Source organism: Rhodamnia argentea, chromosome 6 (assembly GCF_020921035.1).
Source record: "Rhodamnia argentea isolate NSW1041297 chromosome 6, ASM2092103v1, whole genome shotgun sequence".
Classification (NCBI taxonomy): domain Eukaryota; kingdom Viridiplantae; phylum Streptophyta; class Magnoliopsida; order Myrtales; family Myrtaceae; genus Rhodamnia; species Rhodamnia argentea.
Window position 1 is genome coordinate 24,550,356 of NC_063155.1, and position 22,039 is coordinate 24,572,394.

Here is a 22,039-nt window from a genome sequence, read left to right on the forward strand (position 1 = left end):
TTCTTCATGTTCTCCTGACAGGGGGATTGGTCTGGATGTTTCTTGCTCTCGGTGCTATGACAAATGAAACACTTGTCCCTGTCCATGTGCTGACTGTACTCACGCAACATCTTTTGCTCTGATCTTGGATTCCTCCGATTACGCTGGCAACTTTTAATCTAAATCTTTGCGAAATGGATTAGGAACAATGCCTATGCCTATTTCGCAGGCCCCTGCTCCCTTGATGGGCTCAGTTGGAATCCCGTTTTCCTAATGAGTTACTGAAATGATCAGTTTGCTAATTGGGCTCAAATATGTAATAACAGAGCTGCTTAGTTAAGTGCCATTACAGGAAACAAGCACGACAAGCGCAACCAGTCCTTTAAAGTAGCTTGGCATGCTCCAAAAGCTGATTGAGAAATTTGAACACGGATGAATCAGTGTCATAAAGCTCTAGATTAGCTGGGAAAGAAGGCCTAATCGAGAGATGTGGAAGAGAACTAATGCTTGGATTTACCAGGAACTTGGGAAAATCTCCAGTTTCTGCTGCAGATCCCTGTGAATCACGATAGGAGCGGAGTCTGGGTGCAGCTAACAGGCTGCGCATGCTAGAAATCGAATAAGAAGCAAAAACATTACTTTACCTTTTTTCTGCCTCCTAAATCTTAATGCTTCTAAATCCTCTCTTTGATATTTTAATGGTAGCAAGATGCTATTGAGGCGATACCAGCCTCTTCAGGGAATCAAAACCAACTGCGCCGATATGTAGGCGTAGATGGGAAGATGTCAGCTGGAACCTTTTCTCTGAAGCTGAAGCTGTCCCCGAGGAAGCTTCTGTCCTTGGTTTATTTAGATAGGCTAAGCTCTCTAGGACTGTTTTAGCTTCTGATGTTTCCAATTCTTTGGACTGTAGCTTTATTTAAACCCCTTTGCATGTTATGTATGGGGGTATCAATGCAATCGTGTTTACTCAAGAAAGGCACGCGACAGCAAGAAACACTTCATTGCTGATCTTTGTTGCTTCTTCAGGGAAAATGAAAGTGGTTGCTTTGATAAATCTGTCGATTTGTAGCCAACATTGACTGAAATCTGGGTTCTAATCCGGGTTCTTAAGAAACAGTTGGTACGAATGTACTCTTTTCTCTTCTTCATTCCCAAAGTTGCAAATATTTAGGCTTATTCGGAGTGTACAAGACGCACAGATGAATTTTGGGGTCCCTTCAAATGGATTTGGGCTGGAAAAAGTTGCTTGATCTTTCTCATTTCTCCAGGTGGGGAACGCTACAAAAGTGCACCGAGGACCCCATGGGACAGGCAGGCAGTGCTGATCTTGTTTTGGAGTATCGGAGGTCCATATTGTCAAGAAGGGGGCCACCATTTGCATGCTTCAAAAGGTTGGGTGGATCATATGAGAAGGGGACTTTCGATGCCATTTATCTGGGCAGCACACTCTCGTCTGTTGCAGAAGTCTCGAGTGCCGTAGTTGCTCAGCTATTCCCTGCTTAGGAAAATCATTCTAATTCATAGGACCACCTTAAAACAACTGATTGAGCACTTCAGGAAGCCAGCTACTCTAGGAAACAGGCGTTGTTCATAAATCTTGCAATTTAGAAATAAGGCAACGTTTGGTGTTGGCTGGGAAGCCTGGAAACCCCAGAACTAGAAGCTACGGATGCTTCACAGGTCAAATGAAACATCAGCTGTTGACTTTCTTCTTTGCTTGGTTGAAAACTGCAATGGATGTCCTTTTCGGACTCCTATTTCCCGGGTCACGATCGACAGCTCTCTGGACAAGGAAATCAGCAGTCACTAACTAAAACCACGTGTCGTGTTTATAGTGGAACAGCGTGTTGCGTCTGACGAGAACAAGATGAGACCGGCAGCAGCAACCAAGCTTTGCAAGCGAGGTTCATCTGTGTGTTTCAGGGCGTTTAATTTGTCCCTTTTGTGTGTTAGGTTGTCCCACAACTATTGTGACAGGGATTAACGATCAATAAGTGTGAAAAAAAATCTCATTCTTTAAGTTAATTTTTTAAATGAAATAAGCACAAGACCACTAAAATATCGTCAACCTTTGTGAGATATAATATCTATGATTAGATTTAATCCATTGGCTCATCAAATTTTTTTCTTTTGTGGTGGTGAGTCGAGTCTTATGTACACGCGTGCGAATCACATGGAAACCAGATTTGAAGTCTTTGACTTGAATTGTAATTGTAGTTGGCCGTTCCTTTCTCGTTTCTTCCTTTTGTTTCCCGCAGGAACAGGAGTCGATAATCAGCTACAGATTTATTAATTAATTAATCTAACTGAAGTGCTTCCTCAGCATCTATCAATTATCATTGCGTACCGCATTTGCGCCCGGTTGCTCCCATATCTTCGTCCTGCCGAATTCTTCCCTCCTTAGCCACGACACTGGGGAAATCGGGTCGCTTTCCTTCGAATCTGGATTCATTCGGTCAATAAATCAGGTAAATTAAGCTCATCTCGGCCGTTGATCTACCGACTCTCACGATGAGACCTCCATGATCAATGGTTGAGATCGTATTGACCTGCATAATCCGTAGTCTCCGAAGCATTTGCAAAAAATAAGGGACATCAAACAGCATTTGTGGCATTATTTCTACCTTTAAGATCTGCGGCCACTTTTTTGGAATACCCGTGTTATCTTTAACCTGGGCAACAATTTTTCACGGCTCATACCATCTTCAAATCGCGACATTCTTCACTTTGTAGGCTAGAGTTGTTGGACCAAAATATAACGCAATCCATCGAACTCTCCAATATGCTTTGAATTATTCTTTTGAACCAAAAGCATGCATTTATGAATTAATGCTCGGTTTATTTTATGAAAATATTTTCTTAGAAATAATCACTTATATTATCTAAAAAAATGAACGATGGAAAAATATTTTCGTCGTGTTCAAAAATATTTATACATAAATTATTATCGATAAGGAAAACAATTCGAACAATTTGTTCAAAAAAGAATACTTTTTAAATTATGAACGAAGTGTAAAGAAAAGATAATTTTAAGTAATTTTCATGATTAAACGCGAACGCGTCCTAATTTCCCACTGTGGTTGGTTTATGATACTCGGAATAATGGCGATTCATTCATTTGGATTCAAAGGGCAAAAGAAGAGAATATGCTCGCCACGTGTCCAGACAAAGAATGGGAGGCCGTCCCACCCGGTAGCAATGTGGCATCCGGGCTCAAAAGATCCACACAATTTTAGATAATTAACTAATAGATTATTTTTTCGACCAAAAAAAAAAAACTAATAGATTATTTTAATAATTAATTAATTTAGTGAACTCGCAAGCACGAGCCAAATTTGTCTCTTTCTTCAAACTTTTGCAGGGTCTGATTCACTCCAGTTCGCCCACAAAAGCTGGTGGTACGTTCTGGATCCGATCCCCGTCAACAATAAATGGCCCCAGCAAAATCCATTAATAAAGTAACCGGAAGATCCTCTGCATCGCGGCGCACCAAGGAAGTCGATCCTCCCCGTCGATCGTACGGTCGGCGTCGCGCCACCTCCTCATCCATCGTCAGCCGTTGGCGCTCAGAGACGAGACGACGACGATCGACGGACGAGAACGTGCTGAAACCCGCATCCGACGCGACCCTACGATAATTTTTTCCTGTTGTTTTCCTTTTTGGTCTGGCGATCCCATTGATTGCTTCGCCTGAACTTAATGACTCCGTGGTGACACTTCGTTGAAGAAGGGAGGACAAAAGTGTAGTAGCCCACGGCATTACTCGGACTTTAGCTCGATTTCCAACTCCGAATCAGCTTCTTCGCCGGCGCGAGTTGGAGGGAATCGCCGTTTCCGAGCTCTGCCTTCCATGGCGGATCCTCATGCAGCAGCGGCGGCAGAGCCACCCGTACAGGCGCCTCTTCTGGTTCAGGACCAGAGTCGCGGCAATCACCTACCGCCGCGACGTCACGAGGAGGAGGAGGACGACGAGGACCCGCACCTCGATCAGACGCTCCACAAGCTGGAGATGTTCCTCTCTTTCCTAGGCTTCAACCAGTCGACAGTGCTCAGAACCCTGCTGTCGTGGACTGCGTTCGTACTGATCGGCGTGGTGTTGCCGGTGATCGTGCTTGAGCTCTCCGATTGCTCGGACTGCGAGCAGTACCAGATCAAGAACTTCGAGCTAGACATAGTCGCGTCGCAGGCGTGCCTCGCCGCGTTCTCGTTGCTTTGCCTTTCGCACAATCTTCGCAAGTATGGGATAAGGAAGTTCCTATTCGTGGATCGCTATAGTGGCCAGATGTCCAGGTTCCGAGACGAGTACATCAAGCAGATTAAGGTCAGTGGATTCTGGTCTTTTGAGATCAGTGTGCTTAGTGAAATCTCTACGCCGAGTTGTATCAATTGAATGCACTTGCTTCGGTTGCCTTGGAATTGTTCCTTATTTGTTTGTTGAAGGACTGGCCTGTGGGGCTGTTGCCTTGAATCTTTACTATCGTGTGCGCATGGAGTAATTTTGTAAGAACGCGTCGATTCTTTGAATGTGCTTCAAACTTCCATGTTTGAGTCTCAACTTTATCAATGCATGGCAAAATAGCTATGTTATTTAGCCTTTCAGATTGAATTCTCTCTAGCAGCGGATGACAATGACATGTCTCCTAGTAAAATTATGCATGTAGTTCTAGGAATTTGATGGATGAATGAAGACTGCTGGATTGATTGCTGGTAGGATTTTTGTCTTTGCTGCCTTTGAACAAGCTCACAGTCACATAGGAAAAATACTCTTAGCCAGCCAGCCAGCAACTATTAGAATTATTATCCTTTAATTATAGTCTCTGCTGCATCTTACTTTCTGGAATGCCGTCTCAGAAGCCTCCAAACTAACCACTAATTCCATATGTACTCCTTAGTCAGTCCTTGATTACTGATGTGGCCATACAACAATCTCTTTTTACTTAGTAGCAATGATGGGGAGTCCGAAAACATGTAATCTTAGCGACAATGGCATCATGGTAATTACCGCTAGGGCGAGGGCAAATTGTTATCATGTCACATTCTGGAACACATTCGATGTGCCACTTTCGGGAGTACGATGAGTTTCTTATTTTTTGAGTTCCTAGGACTTCTTTATGATCACTTAAGAACTTGTTTACTCCAAAATTTGTGCAGGGTTCTCTACGGTTGCTCATATTATGGTCACTTCCTTGTTTCGTTTTGAAGACTGTGCGTGAAGTGGTCCGTCTTGTATATATAGATCGTGAATCACGGTGGCTGTCAGTTTATATTTTATTCTCGTTGGTCATATCGTGGACTTATGTCAGTACAATCTCTCTATCAGCCAGCACTTTGTTTCATTTGGTCTGCAATCTGCAAGTTATTCACTTTGATGATTACGGGAAGCTCTTGGAAAGAGAGACTGATGTTTTGGTTTTCATTGAAGAGCACATTCGTCTACGGTACTATCTCTCCAAGATAAGCCATAGGTTCAGAATTTTCCTCCTCCTAGAATTCTTGGTGGTCACGGCAAGCCAGTTTATAACTCTGTTCCAAATAACGGGATACAGTGGACTCGTTACCGTCATTAATGGTGGTGATTTTGCTGTAAGTCATACGCTACTTCATTTTCCGTTATTATTACTTCCTTTCAACTTAAGAGTTTCCTCTTGGGCTTTGCAGAAAGGGATCTTTGCCAATGAATTCCTCTTTAATGCGCCTCTTGAGAGCTCAATTTTAGTGTTTAATCTCTTTGCACAATTTGTTTTCAACTTTGTAGGTCTCCACCATTGTCCAAGTTGTTGGGATTAGTCTGTGCTTGCATGCTGCTACAAGGATCTCACATAGGGCCCAAGGCATTGCCTCAATTGCAAGCAAATGGCATGCATTGATGACATGTGGCTCTACAGGTTCAGCATCTTTACGAGGTTCAGATAATGTAGGAAGCAAGGAGCCCATGAATGCATTTAGTTCAATACATATAGATTACTCTGAAAGTGACCTGGAATCTTTGGAATATGTCGGAATGCCAACCAGCACACAACTTGCTACTTATATGTCAACTTATCACAAGAGACAGGCTTTGGGTATGGAGCTAATTATTTTGAACATTGATTTGACTCACTGGTTTGCTCACAGTTTTTTGCACATTCAATGAATCTTATATTGAAAAGAATCTTTTCATGAGGAGTGATGCATCAAAATATTCCCCTTAGATCTGGAAATTTGATCTTCACTTGAACTACATCTACTGCAGATTCCAGATACCTTCTGCAGTAAACACTGATGAGCTAAAGATGCATTTGTATGCCATTTTTTTTTTTAATTTAGGTCCCATTTTGTGCGACACTCATTTAATGGTCCTAAGCATGGAAATTGCTTATTATTTTTGTATGACATGATTTTCCAACATAGGGAGCCTCTTATAACGAGCAAATTCAGAGAGGTGACATGGAAAGTATCTCTTGGATAAAATACTTCTTGTGTTGACATTGCTTTGTGTGTTCTTCCCGCATGTGAAGTTCTACATCATAGATCCCATGTAAGGTTGTCTTTTCTTTTTTAATGTCCATAGTTGGTGACTTTGATTGTCATTTGTTGATCCAATATTTGGTTCTTTTGTTTCCTATGACTGAGTTACGTGTTCATTCACCCCACCTGAACAGTTTACCAGTTACGGTTTTGTGTCTGAAATCTTCAAAGTCTGATGTTCAACTGTACTCTCATCCTTCTTTTGACTGTGCTCTTTGATTTTACAGATTTCCATATGTTGTTTTATTCGCCTTAATTATATATTCTAAGCATTACTTAATATCTTTTGCGCAGATAAACCAATGAGCTGGCAAAATTTCTCTTTTCTTGTCTGTTCCCTTTCCAGCAGCACTTTGTGAATCTCAGTTGTGTGCATGTTCATCTCTCTATGTATTCCTACATCCTCATAAATGCATATGCCAGTAGCATCTTAAACGACATATCTGATTGTAATTTAAATTGTTTGACTTGTAAAATTGTAGCCTAGTTACTCATACAAATGATCCTTCTTGTTCTACAGTAATGTACCTGCAGACCAACCCAGGGGGAATCACACTTTATGGATGGACAGTTGATAGGGCTCTCATCAATACAATCTTCTTTATCGAGCTTTCATTGGTAACTTGGGTGCTCGGGAAAACTATAGTTTTCTCTTCCAGTTAGCTCTTCTGGCTGCTTAACTTGGATTCATTTGACCGAAATGAGTTTAAAGCACTAGTCAAGCCATTGAGACAGGCTGAATTTCAGTAATTCGGTGAAGCATCCTTATCCAGATCAGAAAAGTATTCAGTGTCTGTGACAAGCATGCGGTCACTTTTGCTGCCAAACTGCTTTCATTCAGACATAAGAATTCTCTAGCAACTTTCTTGACGATCATGGCTTTGTTCATACAAACTTGTCGAAGCTGGCAAATTGCTTGAGTTTCCTCAGAGGACCTATCCGTCGATCTTTTTACATCAAGAATCCTGAAGTCTCCAAGCCAGGTTCTGACCGCTGCCACTCTATCTTCTTCCACAAAACCTCAGTTTTTTCACTGTCTATTATCCTCTGCTAGACTAAAATGATGTTATAGATGCAGCTAGATTTCAATACATTGCACTCTTCGCACAAAGAACATTATTATCTACTTTGTTAACGCCCCCTTAACTGTGAGGCGAATTTGTTGTAGTCCACATTGAAAGCTGGCAGATTTTGATTTTGTGTAGTTCTAATTCGGCTGCTCAACTTTGTTCACATTTAGAGTTAATTTCTGTAAAATGCCGTTTGCAATGAGTGGATGGCCATCACACGCATAAACTACTTCTTTCCCATCCAAAAGAGCTCCTCCTGTATCGTAGTTATAGGCTTTTCTTATGCCGTAGTAGCTTTGGACTTTTGTTTTTTTGGTCGAAATACTAGTTTTGGACTTGAAAACTTAATAATGGCACTTCCTTTTCTTTTTCCCTTTTTGTTTTGGTCGAAAACCTTGGGGTTGCCTGGTGAATGACTTGCATATTCATCGTCGAATGAATCTCTCACAATCTCTAAATGGAGGTCACGATGGTCTTTAGAAGAAGCTCATCGTCTTCTCCTTGTCGAGGAGATAGTCTGGGAGAACACATGGAGTGTAACTCGTCCATGGTTGGTGATGAATCTACACATAAATCTCCTGTTTTGCTATTTCGCTGTTACCGCGTGTGCTCTTTTACCATTTTGGGCGGGAATGTAGCTTGCCATTGCAACCCGGTCGACATCAATAGTGGAATCTGTCTTCATACAGATTTATTTTGTCATCAATGTTGGAGAGTATTAGACATGGCACAGGACAGACCCATCATGTATCGACATTTTTGAATCAGAGGGCCTTCGTGCGAATCTACTGAACCGCATTTTAAATGTTTGGGAAGACACGGTTCTGGTACACATGAATCTTCCAAAAGACTTTTACTGAATCGAGCACAATGACGTTCAAATGATTGTATCATTATCTCCGTATAGTTTTCTCCAACTCGCTTAGGCGGTATGATTCGGTCTTCTTTAAAGTTTCTAACACAGCCTATCTTCTAGATAAATATTGCCGCTCCATATGACACAAACTACCACGGAGGGTTAGAGAAGTTGGTATTTGGATCATTGATTGATTAAAACACAATTTGAATTGTAGAAGAGGGTAACAAATTAAGCATGCTTCCAAGACTCGAAGCAATTCAAGTAGATGAAGTTTCTCGATGGTGAAATGAGAAGTAACAAGATTTTATAGAATGACTCCGTCACTTTGATTTTTTCGATTTTAGAACACCTGTATGCCCAATGGCGATGCCCAATTGACCATAATCGGCACCATGCGTGACCATTCGCTGCTACTTACATGCCCAATCATTGTACAAAGATCCGCGCAAGCATTTCTCCTGCTTCAAGTGACATTCGAAAGATATTCCTCTCGAGAAACGTTTTAAGGTCCTCGTCCATGAGCAGAGTGAACAAATCAGATTTCATAATCAGCGAACGGACTCTTCGGTCACTTCCTTCCTATATTGCATCAACTTTTTCTCTGGCTATTGCATCGCCATCTTATTGTAATCCTAGCTTCCCGTCCGATGTTCTTCTCATGGGTAAACACGATAAAGCGTGACGCTTGAGCCAGAGCACATTATGGATCAACAATAACAGAAGATTAAAAACCCCCAGCCATAAACCTCCTCGAAGAAGCCTCCATCATCTAAGATTTCTCTTCTGCGAGTGTCGGCCATTAGATTACAACTCAATCCAGGCTTCAAGACGCCAATTTCTTGCCTCCGTATTACCCTAAAGGCACCAGAGAAAAGAGAGAACAGGCGTACAAAAAAACCAAAAAAATAAATAAACATGTATAGCCGTCACAATTTTTTTTTTTCTTGGTCCGAAGCAAGATAGTTAAATGTAAAAACTCGTTCTTCACATCAATCACTGCTCATAGTTGCCCATACTCACGACAGGTTGGGCCATGACTCTAGGAAACAAGAGAAAGTCGCATCCTACTAAACTCGATGATGGAATGCAGTTAATAGCGACCCAATTTTTGTCTATTTACTTTTAATGTAATTCAATAGATTCAACAAGCTGCATCATTTTTCATCCATTCAAATGAAACTCTTGTCTAGGAGCTGGTAAAGCGTATAACTTAATAGCAACTCTGAAAAACAAAAAACCTTAGATACCATTTTCCAATTTTGTCAACTTCTATTGAACGTTGTCTAACAATGAATGCCAAGACGAATGCATCATATTTTCTCAGAGGCCTGCCAATTCTCTATATTCCCTTAAAGGTGGAAGAGCTTCACATAAATAAAGCCAAATAAAAGGTAATAAGTCCCATGACAGTGGGAATTTCTCGCTTGGAGCCAAGCCAATATGGACCGGATCGATCACAACCGTATAGATGGCGTGGGTTCAACATGGGCTCCACATATAGGTCCCACATGCAAAACCAATAAGCACCCGATCCACGGACTTGAGTCTAAGAAAGAATATTTCCCTATCATAATAGCACTTCCAAGTTTCTCCGAACCAAAGTCACAGGAGATGTAATGAAAAATCGGGGGAGCAGAAAAAATTTTGACGATGAAATGCTCCAGCTACAATAGAGCCAGGGTTGCAACAAAAGCAGAGATAAGGTCGAACCAGCAAGGTAATAGAGCTTGATCCTTCACTCCACCATTATTGAGCCTGAATATAATTCAGTTTTGTCCAAATTCCACATGGCAAGACAAAAAAAGAGGGTTGCGGACATGAACCCACAAACACTCGAGGCATCATGACTCTTTAAAAGTTAGCATTAAGGCAATTCCCACAATGTTGCAACTGATAGCTTGCAAATAAATACGCATGTCTCAAAAAGGCATTTGTTGTCCATAATATACTCCACTAGACGATAAAAAAGGGAAGCTGCAATTAGTGAAAGACAAATTTCAAGACTTCATTCCTGTCCGATAAACTGATTAGTCTTCAAGAAGCATGCAGCATCTATCAACTTCTGATACACAATTAGCCAAGAAAATTTCGTCCACCAAAAGCATGATGCAGACGGATAATGTTTCCCATTAGTGATGGCACATATTCCTGACAGAAGCTAAAATGAAATCTCATGCCCAGCAACATTCTGATTCATAATGAAGTGCAATATATTAACATAAAATAACCAAGATCTGGTTTAACCAAACTGGACATGATACTGTCAATATGACGAAGCGAAACTAAGAGTTATATGGTACCTCTGATGAGCCTGAACGAACAACTAATGGAAGTTCTATAATCCAATTTGAAGGTAAACTCCTCAACCTGCTTGCAACTTGGATACTGCAGGTGACAGCCGCAGACAAACGTCAAAAAAATTCCAAAAAATTACAGAAATCTTGACACCATCACATGCCATCAGCACAATAAGGACATTTCTAGGGCTTCCCATTTCACAAAATAAGTCACGTAGTTACAATATTTTGGATCCAAGCGAATGGGGCAAGAATTAGACGTCCTTCTCAAAAAGCCGCAAACGCAGTAAGCATTGACAAACAGAAGATATCTCATTAGTCAAGCTACCAATAACCTGCCAGCAGCCAGCTTTACAGAGACGATCAATGAATTCCTTATATCCGCATGTCTCAGGAGGCAATCGAGTGAATTTCAATCTTCGTCGCTAAAAAGAGCTAGAAGTCAAAAGGCCAACTCAATAAAGCAGAAAAGTTTCTTGAGAAGTATCAAAAATATGACATAGCTCTTGTTGACTTCGTGTTCTCTACTTACCTCAGGTCCTCAACAAAGATTGTGATCAAACTAAGAAAACAATAGCGAATGGGCAAATTTGTTCCCTTTTAATTTTGTTCACACTTTTCCAGCTCATAGGGTCAAAATAGCTAGTTGCTTCAAAAGGCTTAAATCTTCAATGTCTATTGCGATAAACATGACCGAACATGAATGACAGCGAATTTGCCAGATTATGGTGATTTTTTGGTTCAGGCTGCCACCAAAAAGTTCTTATAAAATGTATAAGTAACTTCTCAATCAGCTACACACTAGAACATCATCGTTAAAAACGGCTTTCCCAAGTTTTAATCTCCGTTACCTCAGACTCACTTCCATGTACACATGCTTAAAAGGCAGACAAGTTTTCAAATGCCATGGCAAAGAAAAGGATTGGACGAGACCAATGGTCTTGATCATTATCAAACAGCATCAAGATATCTCTCACATCGATCCATTATCCACCATATCATACACATAGATATTGTCCCAAAAGAGACGAAATATTGAGACATGGACCCTCAAATCTAGAATTGGTAGTTTACCTTCCAAAAATATAGGTTACTCGTTACTTTGATATTCTTCCTGTATGTAAAGAAAAGAACGTCCTTCAACTTCAGACCACCATCTCTTGCAAACAAAGCGGCAATATCAAAAAGATAGAAAAGATGAATAGCGATTTAGTTCTTGTAATAGCCAAAAAAATCCAAACCGAAAGAAAAATTGTTACAGAGTACAGTCAATGCTATTTTACATACAAAAGTTCAACTGAAATTTTTCCTTGATAAGTAAAATAAGAAGGCCATCATGCCACACCTTGCGATGCAAGCAGGGTCGCAGATGCATATCTATTGGTGATCAAAGCCGATGAACAAAGTGAACCAGCGAGAAATCTGGCTTACTAATGGAGACCAAGAACAAACTTCTCCACCCAAGCATGGTGCCTGCTAAAAAATAACATGAATGATCTCCAGATAAATATGTTCCCAACTCCCGTCAATGCAACTCTCACCTCGACCATGTCCATTTTGTGCATACAGACTGCAGCATGAGGATTACAGGCTATCCTATTCATTTAGCCAAACAAACCTCCACCCCCAAGCTCGCCTTGCATTAATTCCTTCCTGCGCTGCTCTTCTAAAGGATCTGGACTCTTCATAACTCTTCGCATGCGCCTAATCACAAACGCAAAACGCAACCAAAAGAAGTACATAAGTGGGACAACAAACTGGGACCACTATAAGTTACCAAAAAGACAACCGGAATAGGTACAAAACTTCAGAAATGGCCCACGCTCTTCCCCCAAGTAACAAAGTATCAAGCTAGGACAAGTTACCTGTCTTGAGCATGTTGAGCAGGAAAAGTAGGCATAAAATCTTTGGACTTCGGCAGAGGGACTTCACGGAACCACTCATGATTAAGGGCAGCCTCCGCAGTTATTCGCTGCTTAAAGATAAAAGACCAAGTAAGTCATCCTACAAATACAACACGTGGAGCACGATACTACATGTAGATCTAAAATTACCTTTTCAGGGTCATAAGTAAGAAGCTTATTCAACAAGTCAAAACCAGAATCTGAAAGTACTGGGGATCCTGTGAAAGATGTTGGTGGAAATTTCTTCCGCAACAAGTTGTACCTGAAAGTAACACAAACACTTGTCAATCAATAAACGAGAAATATACTCTGGAACTGAAGTTGTCACCATGAAGGCCAGAAACCCAGACCAGAATCACCCAAAGCTGGAAGCCTGGGACAAATGTTATCAAGAATGTGAACATCTGGATGCCAAGTAAACTCAAGCAGTTTATAAATGGAAAAAGCATACTTACTGGTGCTTAACAAAGTTAACCTTGACACCAGGAAGCTTGGAGAAACCCGGCCAGATAGTCTCATTTGGGGTTCCAAGAGTTCTAAATATCTGCAGACAGGATTCCGGGTAACCAAATCAAAATCCAGTGAAGCACTGAAGCAGCAGCAACGGTACAACAGCAAATATAAGCAGATTGAGGTCTTTCACCTTGTCAAGTTGATCGAATTCAGTTTTCCCATTAAAGAGTGGCTCCTTGGATAACATTTCAGCCATGATACAGCCCAGGGACCACATGTCAATGGCAGTTGAGTACTGTTTTGCCCCCAACAGGAGTTCAGGTGCCCTGCAGAACAAATATTAAAAAGCGTGACAAACAATCCATAGCATAGATTACTGGAAAATGAGGGCTTGCACAAAGCCATATCTCATCACAACTATGGAAAAACACACAAAAGTGATAACAATAACATGCAATAAGATGTCACATGCCAGCATCGGGAATTAAACAAAGAGAGACAGATACTGTTTAGCTTACCTGTACCAAAGAGTAACCACCAAGTGAGTGTAAGGCTTTAATGGGCTCCCATACTGCCGAGCCAATCCAAAATCGCAAATCTTCAACTCACCTCGATTATTAAGAAGCAAATTTGATGTTTTAAGGTCACGATGAAGCACCCAGTTGTCATGAAGATACTTCACACCTTCTAATAGCTGCAACATTAGACATTTGACTTCGCTCTGACTAAAAGGCTGTTTCATTGTCTCCATTAGCCCTTTAAGATCGTGCTCCATGTATTCCATCACCATAAAAATACTGTCAAGATTGCTCCCCACCACAACTTCTTTCACATCCACAATTGACGGGTGATGAAAAGCTAGCAGAATATTTATTTCCCTCAGAGAAGTCAAAGGAAAACCTTCCCTTTCCTTTTCCATCTTTACCTTCTTCAGTGCTACAATTTCTCCAGTTTTCTTGTCCCTAGCTCTGTAGACTACACCATAAGTCCCTTCATCTATCTTGTTAAGCCTCTCAAACTCGTCAACACTACGACAACCCTGCAGCATATTTACACTTCTTTGAGGCGGACAAGCAGGTTCTGGCGTTCCTCGAGAATCATCATCGCTCTCTGAATTAGTTTCAGACATATCATTGATCATATCATCATGACGGTTCTTTTCATCAACATCCATGTAATCATTTTTATCCGAGTCATGGTCAGAATAGCGGTTATCACTGGATGACCCAGCAGCACCACCTCGCCCATCAGGTTCAGAAGACCTGCCACTAAGTCCGTCTGAACCATCTTTCTTAAGCTTCCCCAGCTCAGGACTGACCGATTTGCCACGCCCTCTGATTCCTAATGATTCCAACAGCGGTGTCTTCTTTCTTCTCTTAGGCAAATCTTCATCCTCTACTATTTCACCCTCATCAACTGGAGAACTATCTCCAGCTGCCCACCTAGAAGATGATATGTTACGCATTGGCACGTAATCTTCATCTTCTAATTGTGTTGCCTCCTGATCATTACCCCATGGATTACCATCTGAAGGTAAAGCAAATGCTGAAGACAGTCCTAACGGAGAGTCAGCCCCAGATTCACCGCTTAAATTAACATTTTCAGTAACAGGTGAGGAAGACTGTGGTTCTTGACCTAAATCACTTTTAACTGAAGAGATCTGCACAACCCCATTGTGAGTATTAGGGATCTCACGGTATGATTTAGGAAGTGGAGGTGGAGGAGGAAGGGCAGTAACTGTGGTGGAAGCCCTTCTTTTCACTGCCCTACTTGATTCATCATCATCTCTATCCCAAATTATGGGCGAGAATTTCCTCTTCTTCTCCACTACTGGGGAGTGGGTCCCATTCTCTGCCGTCTTAAAAACCTCTATGTCCTTAACCTGTGTGTCAGACTCAATGGCGTCGTCAGACCCACTTTCGCTGGACAATTCACCTGGCTCTCTATCCATGGTCCTAACTGAAATACCACGATGCCTAGACCCACCTGCACCTGCACCTCCACCTCCACTACTCCCAGAGTCACTTCTACTCGAAAAGGAGTGGTATGCGCCATTTGCCACTTCCCTCTCCTTAACATCCTTCTGCCTAACCCTAGCGCTATCTCTAGCATTACGACTTCGGACTTGCTCCCCATCGTGATTACTGCTCCCACTCCGGTCACATTCCTCCTTAGAATAACCCAAATCCCGCTTTGACACATACATGTTAGACTCACGGTCCCTCAACTCATTGTCACGATAACCTCCATGCCTCCCAGCCGCCATATAGTATATTCACAAATACACGCTCAATCTAAGAAACCCTAACAGAACTGCACCTCTACTCAGAAACAGAAAAATACACCAGTCTTTTTCAATTTTCCACTGAACAACAACAACAATCAAAAACACAAAAAGAAATCCCAATCCTAATCGCACGCACCCCTAATCGGAATAACCAGAATTCCACACCCAATTCAACAGTTGAATAACAACGAAGCAACGCCAATCTATGTACCCTGTCTAGGAAGCACGAAATTCAGGTGCAAATCGATGACAGATATACCGAGATTCGACACTGAACCCTAAGGGACACCGAAGCGCCCCAAAACGTCACGCCTGGAAAAAATTCGGGTCCCGCGATCGCCGCCGGGGGAGGGGGGCGGGGGGGGAGAGAGAACAGTGGACAGAGAAAAGCTGTTGAAGGGCTTACCGACGATGAAGAGAGAATGGCGAGGAGAGAGAAGATGGGGGCGAGTCGCTGCTCTGCGAGAGCGAGAGAGGCCTCGATCGAGAGAGTAGCGAGTAGGAGAGAGAGATCTCGATTGGTCGCGGCGCATTTTATATGGGCTGATGATGGGCCTCTTGTGTGCGGTTCGATTGTCCAAAGAAGATTCCAAGGCATATTGCTGTTGACCGCGTTGACTTGAAATAAGCATATAGAAATTGGAGAGAATGACTGTATGATAGAGATGATGATGGTTCAAGCTTCAAGGAGGTGCACTCATGGAGATTTATTTTGAGTCCCTCCAAGTAGATTTGCGCCTAAAGTTGGAAACTGGTGATATGACGACCTCTCAAAATGGACGTCCGACATATTCTTTCGTATCGATACGGAACCTCGAATTAGAAAGAGTGTTATTGAAATTAAAGATATTACAATCAAACGTTTTTCGCGCCACGTTAAGAAAGCAGTTGGAAGGAGCGGGAAATAAATGATGGCCGGTAAAGTGGGCGATAATGACGGGGATGGGCAACTGTGGTTTCATTATGGGCTTGCGAGTAACGGGAAATAATATAAATTTCACAAAAACGTGATTTTTTTTTTCTTTTTGGTTTGAAATAGTCAGTGAGCTTGAAAGTAATTATCAAGGGAACCCATGTAGTTGACATGATAATTTATTGGGTTTTAATTCTATTATTTAGAGAATTCGCAAATTTAAAATAAACGTGAAAAAAAATATTAGAGCACCATGTAGAAAGAAATTGTTATATGCGACCAATTATATCTTGTCAAAGTAGTTAGTAATCTACTTAATATATTCCCTACAACTAAAGAGAAAATTACAATGCACTGTACCATTTAAGAAAGTACAAAGAGGGGAATGATATCCTTGTAATATTCCCTACGAATCTAAGCCAAAAGTATGGCCTTGATGAAACATTCTCCTACTCAAGGGTGAAAGTGTACTTCCCACATAAGTATTTTTATTCCCTCTCAATTTCATGCCCGTCCCAGCAAATCCATTTGTTTGGCTGAAAATGGACAATTAAAAATAATATTTTTCTAAAAACGACCATTTATATCGCTTAAAATAATTAGTCAATAATAAATATTTTTCTGAAATCATTTATTTATTGCGAGATAAACAAGGTCTTAAGAGTCCGTATGGTAACATTCCGGAAATACGGATGGTAAAAAATTGTTCGAAAAGTGTTTCTAGAACACTTTTGGAGCAAAAATGAGAAACAACAAAAATTTGTTTCTGAGTTTTCGAACACTTTTTAGAAACAACTTGAGGGCGAGCTTTTGCAAGCCACCACCACTCACCATCATCGGCGAGGAGTTAAAGTGGCCGCGACGGCCGCAGATCGCCGGCCGCCGCCACCGCCCACCAGCCGTCGCCCCCGCCGGTCACCTTGCCGCCGACGGCAGTTGTAGATCCTTCATTTTGATAAAAAAAAAAAAGTTTTTTTTTTTACTTGCCAAACGTGCTTTTTTTCCCGAAAATCGTAGTGGGGGACAGAAACACAAAAAAATTATTTCTGTTCCAAATATGTTCCCAAGAACAGAAATGTTACCATACGGACCCTAATTCTCCGCCTTGAGAAACCATTCTCTTCATCAATTCTTTCCTCGCCCCCACGAAAGTTTTCTCCACCTCCCACTTTTGTTATCCAAATATGCCGTAAATAAACAAAATTCATTAAAATATTCAAGTCAAATAAATGCGTAAATTAATTATCGTGAATTGACTTCTATTCTCACCTTTAAAATACTAACTCGGCGTATCGAATTGAATCTACAATAAAGTAAGGCGACCCTATTATCACAGAGAAAAACGCTAACTTGACAATTTAATAACGCTGTCAATCAATTTTGACCACACCATCCCCCAATCAATGAATTCTTTATGCAAAACACACTGTGATAGTATTTGGATTTACGGTTAAAATTGTATTATCCATGATAGTACTGTCAGGAAAATATTTTCCTATCACATATCAATCAACATGCAAAATCCTTCCACAAGACAGGCTACCCGAACAATCACCATTACTCTAATCTTGAATCCATGAAGTTTTGCGTAACCTAATTAAACGTGCAAATAACAACTTCTCCTTCGGATAAAAAACAATGGCAGGATGTAGTTACATTGCTACAGCTCTACCAGCAAAAGGAAGGAAGCCTGAGCGAGAAGGAAGAGGGCAAGTGGCCGGTCCTCCTTATGTAGTCCGCCCTCTCCGACGTCCTCACAGCTTTCTCATTCAGCTCAGCCTCTGCGTTCGCGCGCTTCTCTTCCGCTACTCTCCTCGTGGAAGCGAGTTTGTTCGCTAATTTCTCTTGTGCGCGAGCTTTCAATCTCTCGGCCTTGACCTAGAGACGGACCAAAAGGAATTAGAAATGCTGTTGTAGAGACGCATGCCCTGTTTCGTGGAGTATCTGCAAAATGTATGATAAACTACAAAGTTCGTATATCTTCAAATCCCTGAATTAAGGATCTAAGATTCAAAACGAGCCATCTAACCATGCTGCATCAAGTCATGAATTTTCAAAGATACGCATGGAGATTGATACGTGAAACCTATTTACTCTTCCCTTTTCCTGGACTTCCTTTTGCTATCCTCCCTAAAATCATGGAAGGAAAATCTACTGTTCAACCGCAGAATAATATTTGAGCAAGTTCCACGAATTCAAGCTACTCAAAGCCCTCGCGGAATCACTACTTGCTGAATAGGAATAGTTCTACCGTGAATGGTGACCCGAGTAACAAAGGGCGGGAACAGAAATATGGTGAAGTTCAAAGGTTGTGTTATTGAGCACTTCTGATGCACAGAGCAGACAGGACAAGCCCTTTCTGCGCATCAGAGGCTGCGAAAGAAACCATGACAATGGAGGCGGGCGCAAATGCCATGTTTTCTTCAGCACTTTCCTCGGACTACAGCTAAGTGAAGTATTCCTATAAGTCCTCATGGGTTGGAACTGACAGTAGTGAAAGCCACTCGACATAGTAGTGTTCCCACTACACTCACAGAATGATTTCCAGCAGTCTAGCCAGAACAAGGCAATACTATTAGAATCATCAAGCACGCAAACCAGGGAATCAGCATATTTCTAGCATCAATCTCTCGAGGAATAGTAGGGGGGTCCTGGGGGATAGCTATTCAGTATCACTGCCAGAAGAAAAATCTGTCAATGTGGATAATTAGAACAGGGAAAGAAGGGTACCTCCATCCTTTTCATTTGCATTTCGGCTTTCCTTTTCTCATGATTTTCCCAGGCTTGTATCTTTACCTCCTCGCGCTTATACCTACAAGCCAAAACAGGAATGATACAAAAAATTAATCGTCTTTTTGATTGCCGAGTCCACCAATGCCTGAGACAATAGTGAGACATTGCTCGATCCTCAACTAGAAAAGCATTAGGACACTATCATGTCTAAAATTACAGTTAGCTAGCGCCAAACGAGGGGACTCTCTGACTAGAATCACCTGGCCATGAACTTGGCGCGCTCCGCCTCGTCCCAAGCCATTGCTCGCGATTCCAGAGGACTCAACTTCTTTGCATGATTTGAACTCATGTTCCCACTCAGCTCACAGGCATGCGCGCCTTTCATACAGGCACCGATCACGTGCGCACCAGAAGGAGCGACGCCACTTCTGCCTTCCATCAACGCAGCCCCATGTTGACAACTGACAGGAGTAGAAGATCCCGAATTGATGGGGCTTCGAGCGGCAGGAGTCCTGGCTCTGATTGGGGTAGCGGTCCTAGATGGCTCTTGGCTCGTGATCGGAGTCATATCAGTCCCCATGTCCCTCACGCACACTGATCGTACGGCTGGCATGCAATTCTGCGCTGGCTTATTGATCCTCCAGACGGACTCATCACACTCCACCTTCTTTGTCTCCACTTCATATTGACCTGCTATTGCATGTTCCATGCCTACATTTTGCTCAAACTCGCATTCATCCTCACCGTTGGAATATTCCTGCTCTGGCGGGGCCGGGGCAATCAATCTTCGGTCATCGGCGTTGGAGTTTCTCGGTTTGGTTTTCGATTGGCTCTTGTCTCCACCCACTCTCGAAATCCCAACCAGCCATTTCTGCGCATCATCCCATTTGGACGGGGTTGGTTTGCCTAGAGCGGTCCGATGATGATGGGAAGCTCGATTGCTTCCATTCGCCTGGTGAAACTCGAAGCCGATGGAACTACCACTCGAGATCTCCTGCGTTGGTCCCTGACTGTAGCAGCTCTTATCTTCTACAGGAGATTTCATTGTCCCTGAATACCTCTCTCTCTCTGTCTCGCTCTCTCTCTCTCTCTCTCTCTCTCTCTCTCTCAGTAGATCAGATGTCTACTTATAGCTATGAGTTATATCCACCTTGGATCCTTCACATTTGTCATGATGGTCAAGATCAGATCTGCATTGAAGGCGCTTGTAACAAGATTCATTAATCCTTCTGCACCTGGAAAACCAGAACAATTCACATTTCTTGGTAGCCCCAAGAGACAGGTTACGCATTTGAGCATGACAGGGCTAACTTCAATGAATCATAAGGGAAAAGGTGAAGAAAGGACTTCAAAGAAAAGGGGCAGAATCTGAAGCATCTTGTCAAGAGGATAAATTGAGAAAGCAGGCAAATTTGCCTCTTGCAAGCTGCTTAAGCACAAACCGCTAAAAACGGAAAAATCAGATAAGCATCAATGAGCAAGAAACCCCCCAACCCACACAACAAGATATGAAGTTTCCATTGCTGTTGGAAGGGACCCACTTCAGATTTATCCTCCAGGAAAAAAAAAACAAATATCTTCAAGTTTCGAAATCCCCCACCACCCACCAATCATCCAATTGCTAGAGAGAGAGAGAGGGGGGGGGTTTGGTACCTGCTTAAATCACAATGAGGATACAGATCTTCAAACGAAGCGCAATGTGGCTTCAGAGGAGCAGAAATGGCAGATGGGCCTGTTTCTTTTTTTTGCGCAGAGAATAAGAAAACGCCTTGAAAAGCATGGATTCTTTGGGGGTCTTGCTGAGCTGCGAGGGACGATGAAGTTGAGATCTACTGCACAGTGAACAACATTATTAAAAGCAGTTGCACCCACACATGCTCGCATTTGCATGGTTCCTGACGCGTGACAGAACCAAACAGACAGAGCACTTGGCAGTAGCAGAAGAAAACGAAAAAGAAAGAGAAGATAATCCCTTATTAAAAAAATGTATTTACCTGGGAAACTGCGGAGTTTAATAATGCTGGGATGAACAGGTAACATGCAGCTCACTGCCGAGTTCTGCAACTTTTTCTGACTTGTGTTTTAACGGAATCGGAGGTATCTCTCTCTCTCTCTCTCTCTCTCTCTCTCTCTCTCTCTCTCTCTGCTCTGCTCCCCAGAGGCCGGAGAGTCGGTTTCATCTCGCTGAAACAGGTCGGTTGTCCTTTTTTAACGGTAACTGGTTAAAGTGTACGCATCGCGAACTTCCTTTTACTCCGACCAAAAAAAAAAAAAAAAAACTTCCTTTTACAAGTCGGTAAAATATCGATTATTTTCGAGAACCGTAATGAGTTCCATAAGAACACACGAGTTCGTACAGTTATTCACAATGACCGTCAATCATATCCCATCGGGTCAAGCCATTAGAGTCGGTTTTTCTCGCCTCATTGGTGGGGTGCGAGTACTAAGTAGTAATTCTCTCATACAAGCACCCCATTCATAACTATGAAATCGCGTAAACCAATGGTCCAGCGGGATTGACGTAATGGAAAGGAGATTGCGCATGCCTATAGCGCCCAATAATGGCTCGAGGAGTCGAGGTGGATGGTGGGAGATCGGGGGAAAGGCGGGTGTGAGGCCCGGGTGAATGTGGGGATCAGAAGGTCAATGAGGGGCCTCTGAGCCGATCACATGGACGAGGGCGAGGGTCCGTCTAGTTGGTACAAAATGGGGTTAACTGATGGCCGAGTTTGGACGCTCTCACTTCACTCCTTGGAGGTACAAATGGATGACCGCCCTGGATTGAATGGAAATGAAGGAGAAACCTGTTGCGGCAATAAAATCACATGCAGCCGTGTTGGTTCCCTCGGAGCATCTGGACCCACTTGCGTGTGGACCTGTCTCGGGACGAAATCGTTCTTGGTCTCGTCCGGTCCATATCAACAGTGTGCTTAAGAAAAAATAAAAAGAGATGCCTCTATCACTGAATAATGATTGGACCAACCTGAAGATCCCAATAAATTCTGGGGCCGACCATTATTTTCATGTGATCAAT

The 22,039-nt window shown here is 42.3% G+C and overlaps 3 protein-coding genes across 23 annotated transcripts; 1 reads left to right on the forward strand and 2 right to left on the reverse strand.

Moving 5' to 3' along the window:
- The first annotated feature begins 3,287 nt into the window (after nucleotides 1–3,287).
- On the forward strand, nucleotides 3,288–7,728 carry LOC115749367. 3 transcript variants are annotated; one of them, XM_030686149.2, is made up of 5 exons: nucleotides 3,289–3,910; nucleotides 3,941–4,303; nucleotides 5,134–5,565; nucleotides 5,738–6,044; nucleotides 7,010–7,728. In XM_030686149.2, exons 1-5 carry the CDS (start codon nucleotides 3,833–3,835, stop codon nucleotides 7,150–7,152), a joined length of 1,323 nt encoding a protein of 440 aa, XP_030542009.1. In that variant the 5' UTR covers nucleotides 3,289–3,832; the 3' UTR covers nucleotides 7,153–7,728. The 3 variants fall into 3 exon arrangements, with proteins under 3 accessions (XP_030542010.1, XP_030542009.1, XP_030542008.1); XM_030686148.2 differs by having other exon boundaries at nucleotides 3,290–4,303; XM_030686150.2 differs by lacking the exon at nucleotides 5,134–5,565 and having other exon boundaries at nucleotides 3,288–4,303.
- Nucleotides 7,729–9,733: 2,005 nt separating this feature from the next.
- On the reverse strand, nucleotides 9,734–15,871 carry LOC115749364 (cyclin-dependent kinase G-2). Of its 14 annotated transcripts, none has more exons than XR_004016319.2 (9): nucleotides 13,591–15,870; nucleotides 13,263–13,398; nucleotides 13,075–13,163; nucleotides 12,770–12,881; nucleotides 12,581–12,687; nucleotides 12,257–12,419; nucleotides 12,061–12,188; nucleotides 11,790–11,874; nucleotides 9,734–10,803 (listed from the first exon to the last, which is right to left on the reverse strand). XR_004016319.2 is itself a non-coding variant. In XM_030686143.2 (6 exons), exons 1-6 carry the CDS (start codon nucleotides 15,336–15,338, stop codon nucleotides 12,320–12,322), a joined length of 2,292 nt encoding a protein of 763 aa, XP_030542003.1. In that variant the 5' UTR covers nucleotides 15,339–15,870; the 3' UTR covers nucleotides 11,914–12,319. The 14 variants fall into 14 exon arrangements, 2 of the variants coding, with proteins under 2 accessions (XP_030542003.1, XP_030542007.1); XR_004016318.2 differs by having other exon boundaries at nucleotides 9,734–10,173; nucleotides 10,719–10,803; nucleotides 11,790–11,829; nucleotides 12,061–12,419; XR_007198595.1 differs by having other exon boundaries at nucleotides 9,734–10,371; nucleotides 10,719–10,803; nucleotides 11,790–11,829; nucleotides 12,061–12,419.
- A 1,972-nt stretch (nucleotides 15,872–17,843) lies between these two features.
- Nucleotides 17,844–21,223, reverse strand: LOC115749368 (remorin 4.1). 6 transcript variants are annotated; one of them, XM_048279955.1, is made up of 5 exons: nucleotides 21,000–21,223; nucleotides 20,659–20,837; nucleotides 19,266–20,234; nucleotides 19,003–19,084; nucleotides 17,844–18,150 (listed from the first exon to the last, which is right to left on the reverse strand). In XM_048279955.1, the coding sequence occupies exons 3-5, from the start codon at nucleotides 20,048–20,050 to the stop codon at nucleotides 17,941–17,943; spliced, it is 1,077 nt and encodes a 358-aa protein (XP_048135912.1). In that variant the 5' UTR covers nucleotides 20,051–20,234; nucleotides 20,659–20,837; nucleotides 21,000–21,223; the 3' UTR covers nucleotides 17,844–17,940. The 6 variants fall into 6 exon arrangements, with proteins under 6 accessions (XP_048135912.1, XP_030542012.1, XP_030542013.1 ...); XM_030686152.2 differs by lacking the exon at nucleotides 21,000–21,223 and having other exon boundaries at nucleotides 19,266–20,195; nucleotides 20,659–20,970; XM_030686153.2 differs by lacking the exon at nucleotides 21,000–21,223 and having other exon boundaries at nucleotides 19,266–20,209; nucleotides 20,659–20,970.
- Between the last annotated feature and the right edge of the window lie 816 nt (nucleotides 21,224–22,039).

Excerpts from the sequence above, each read along its gene's own strand:
- LOC115749367 (XM_030686148.2), top strand. The coding sequence starts at position 3,833 with ATGGCGGATCCTCATGCAGCAGCGGCGGCAGAGCCACCCGTACAGGCG. Across the intron at positions 5,566-5,737 it reads TTAATGGTGGTGATTTTGCT|GTCTCCACCATTGTCCAAGT; the intron begins GTAAGTCATACG and ends TCAACTTTGTAG. Across the intron at positions 6,045-7,009 it reads TCACAAGAGACAGGCTTTGG|TAATGTACCTGCAGACCAAC; the intron begins GTATGGAGCTAA and ends CTTGTTCTACAG.
- LOC115749364 (XM_030686143.2), bottom strand. The coding sequence starts at position 15,338 with ATGGCGGCTGGGAGGCATGGAGGTTATCGTGACAATGAGTTGAGGGAC. Across the intron at positions 12,688-12,769 it reads TTACTTATGACCCTGAAAAG|CGAATAACTGCGGAGGCTGC; the intron begins GTAATTTTAGAT and ends ATCTTTAAGCAG. Across the intron at positions 12,420-12,580 it reads GCTCAACATGCTCAAGACAG|GCGCATGCGAAGAGTTATGA; the intron begins GTAACTTGTCCT and ends GTTTGTGATTAG.
- LOC115749368 (XM_048279955.1), bottom strand. The coding sequence starts at position 20,050 with ATGAAATCTCCTGTAGAAGATAAGAGCTGCTACAGTCAGGGACCAACG. Across the intron at positions 19,085-19,265 it reads CGCGCCAAGTTCATGGCCAG|GTATAAGCGCGAGGAGGTAA; the intron begins GTGATTCTAGTC and ends TTTGGCTTGTAG. Across the intron at positions 18,151-19,002 it reads TGCAAATGAAAAGGATGGAG|GTCAAGGCCGAGAGATTGAA; the intron begins GTACCCTTCTTT and ends GTCCGTCTCTAG.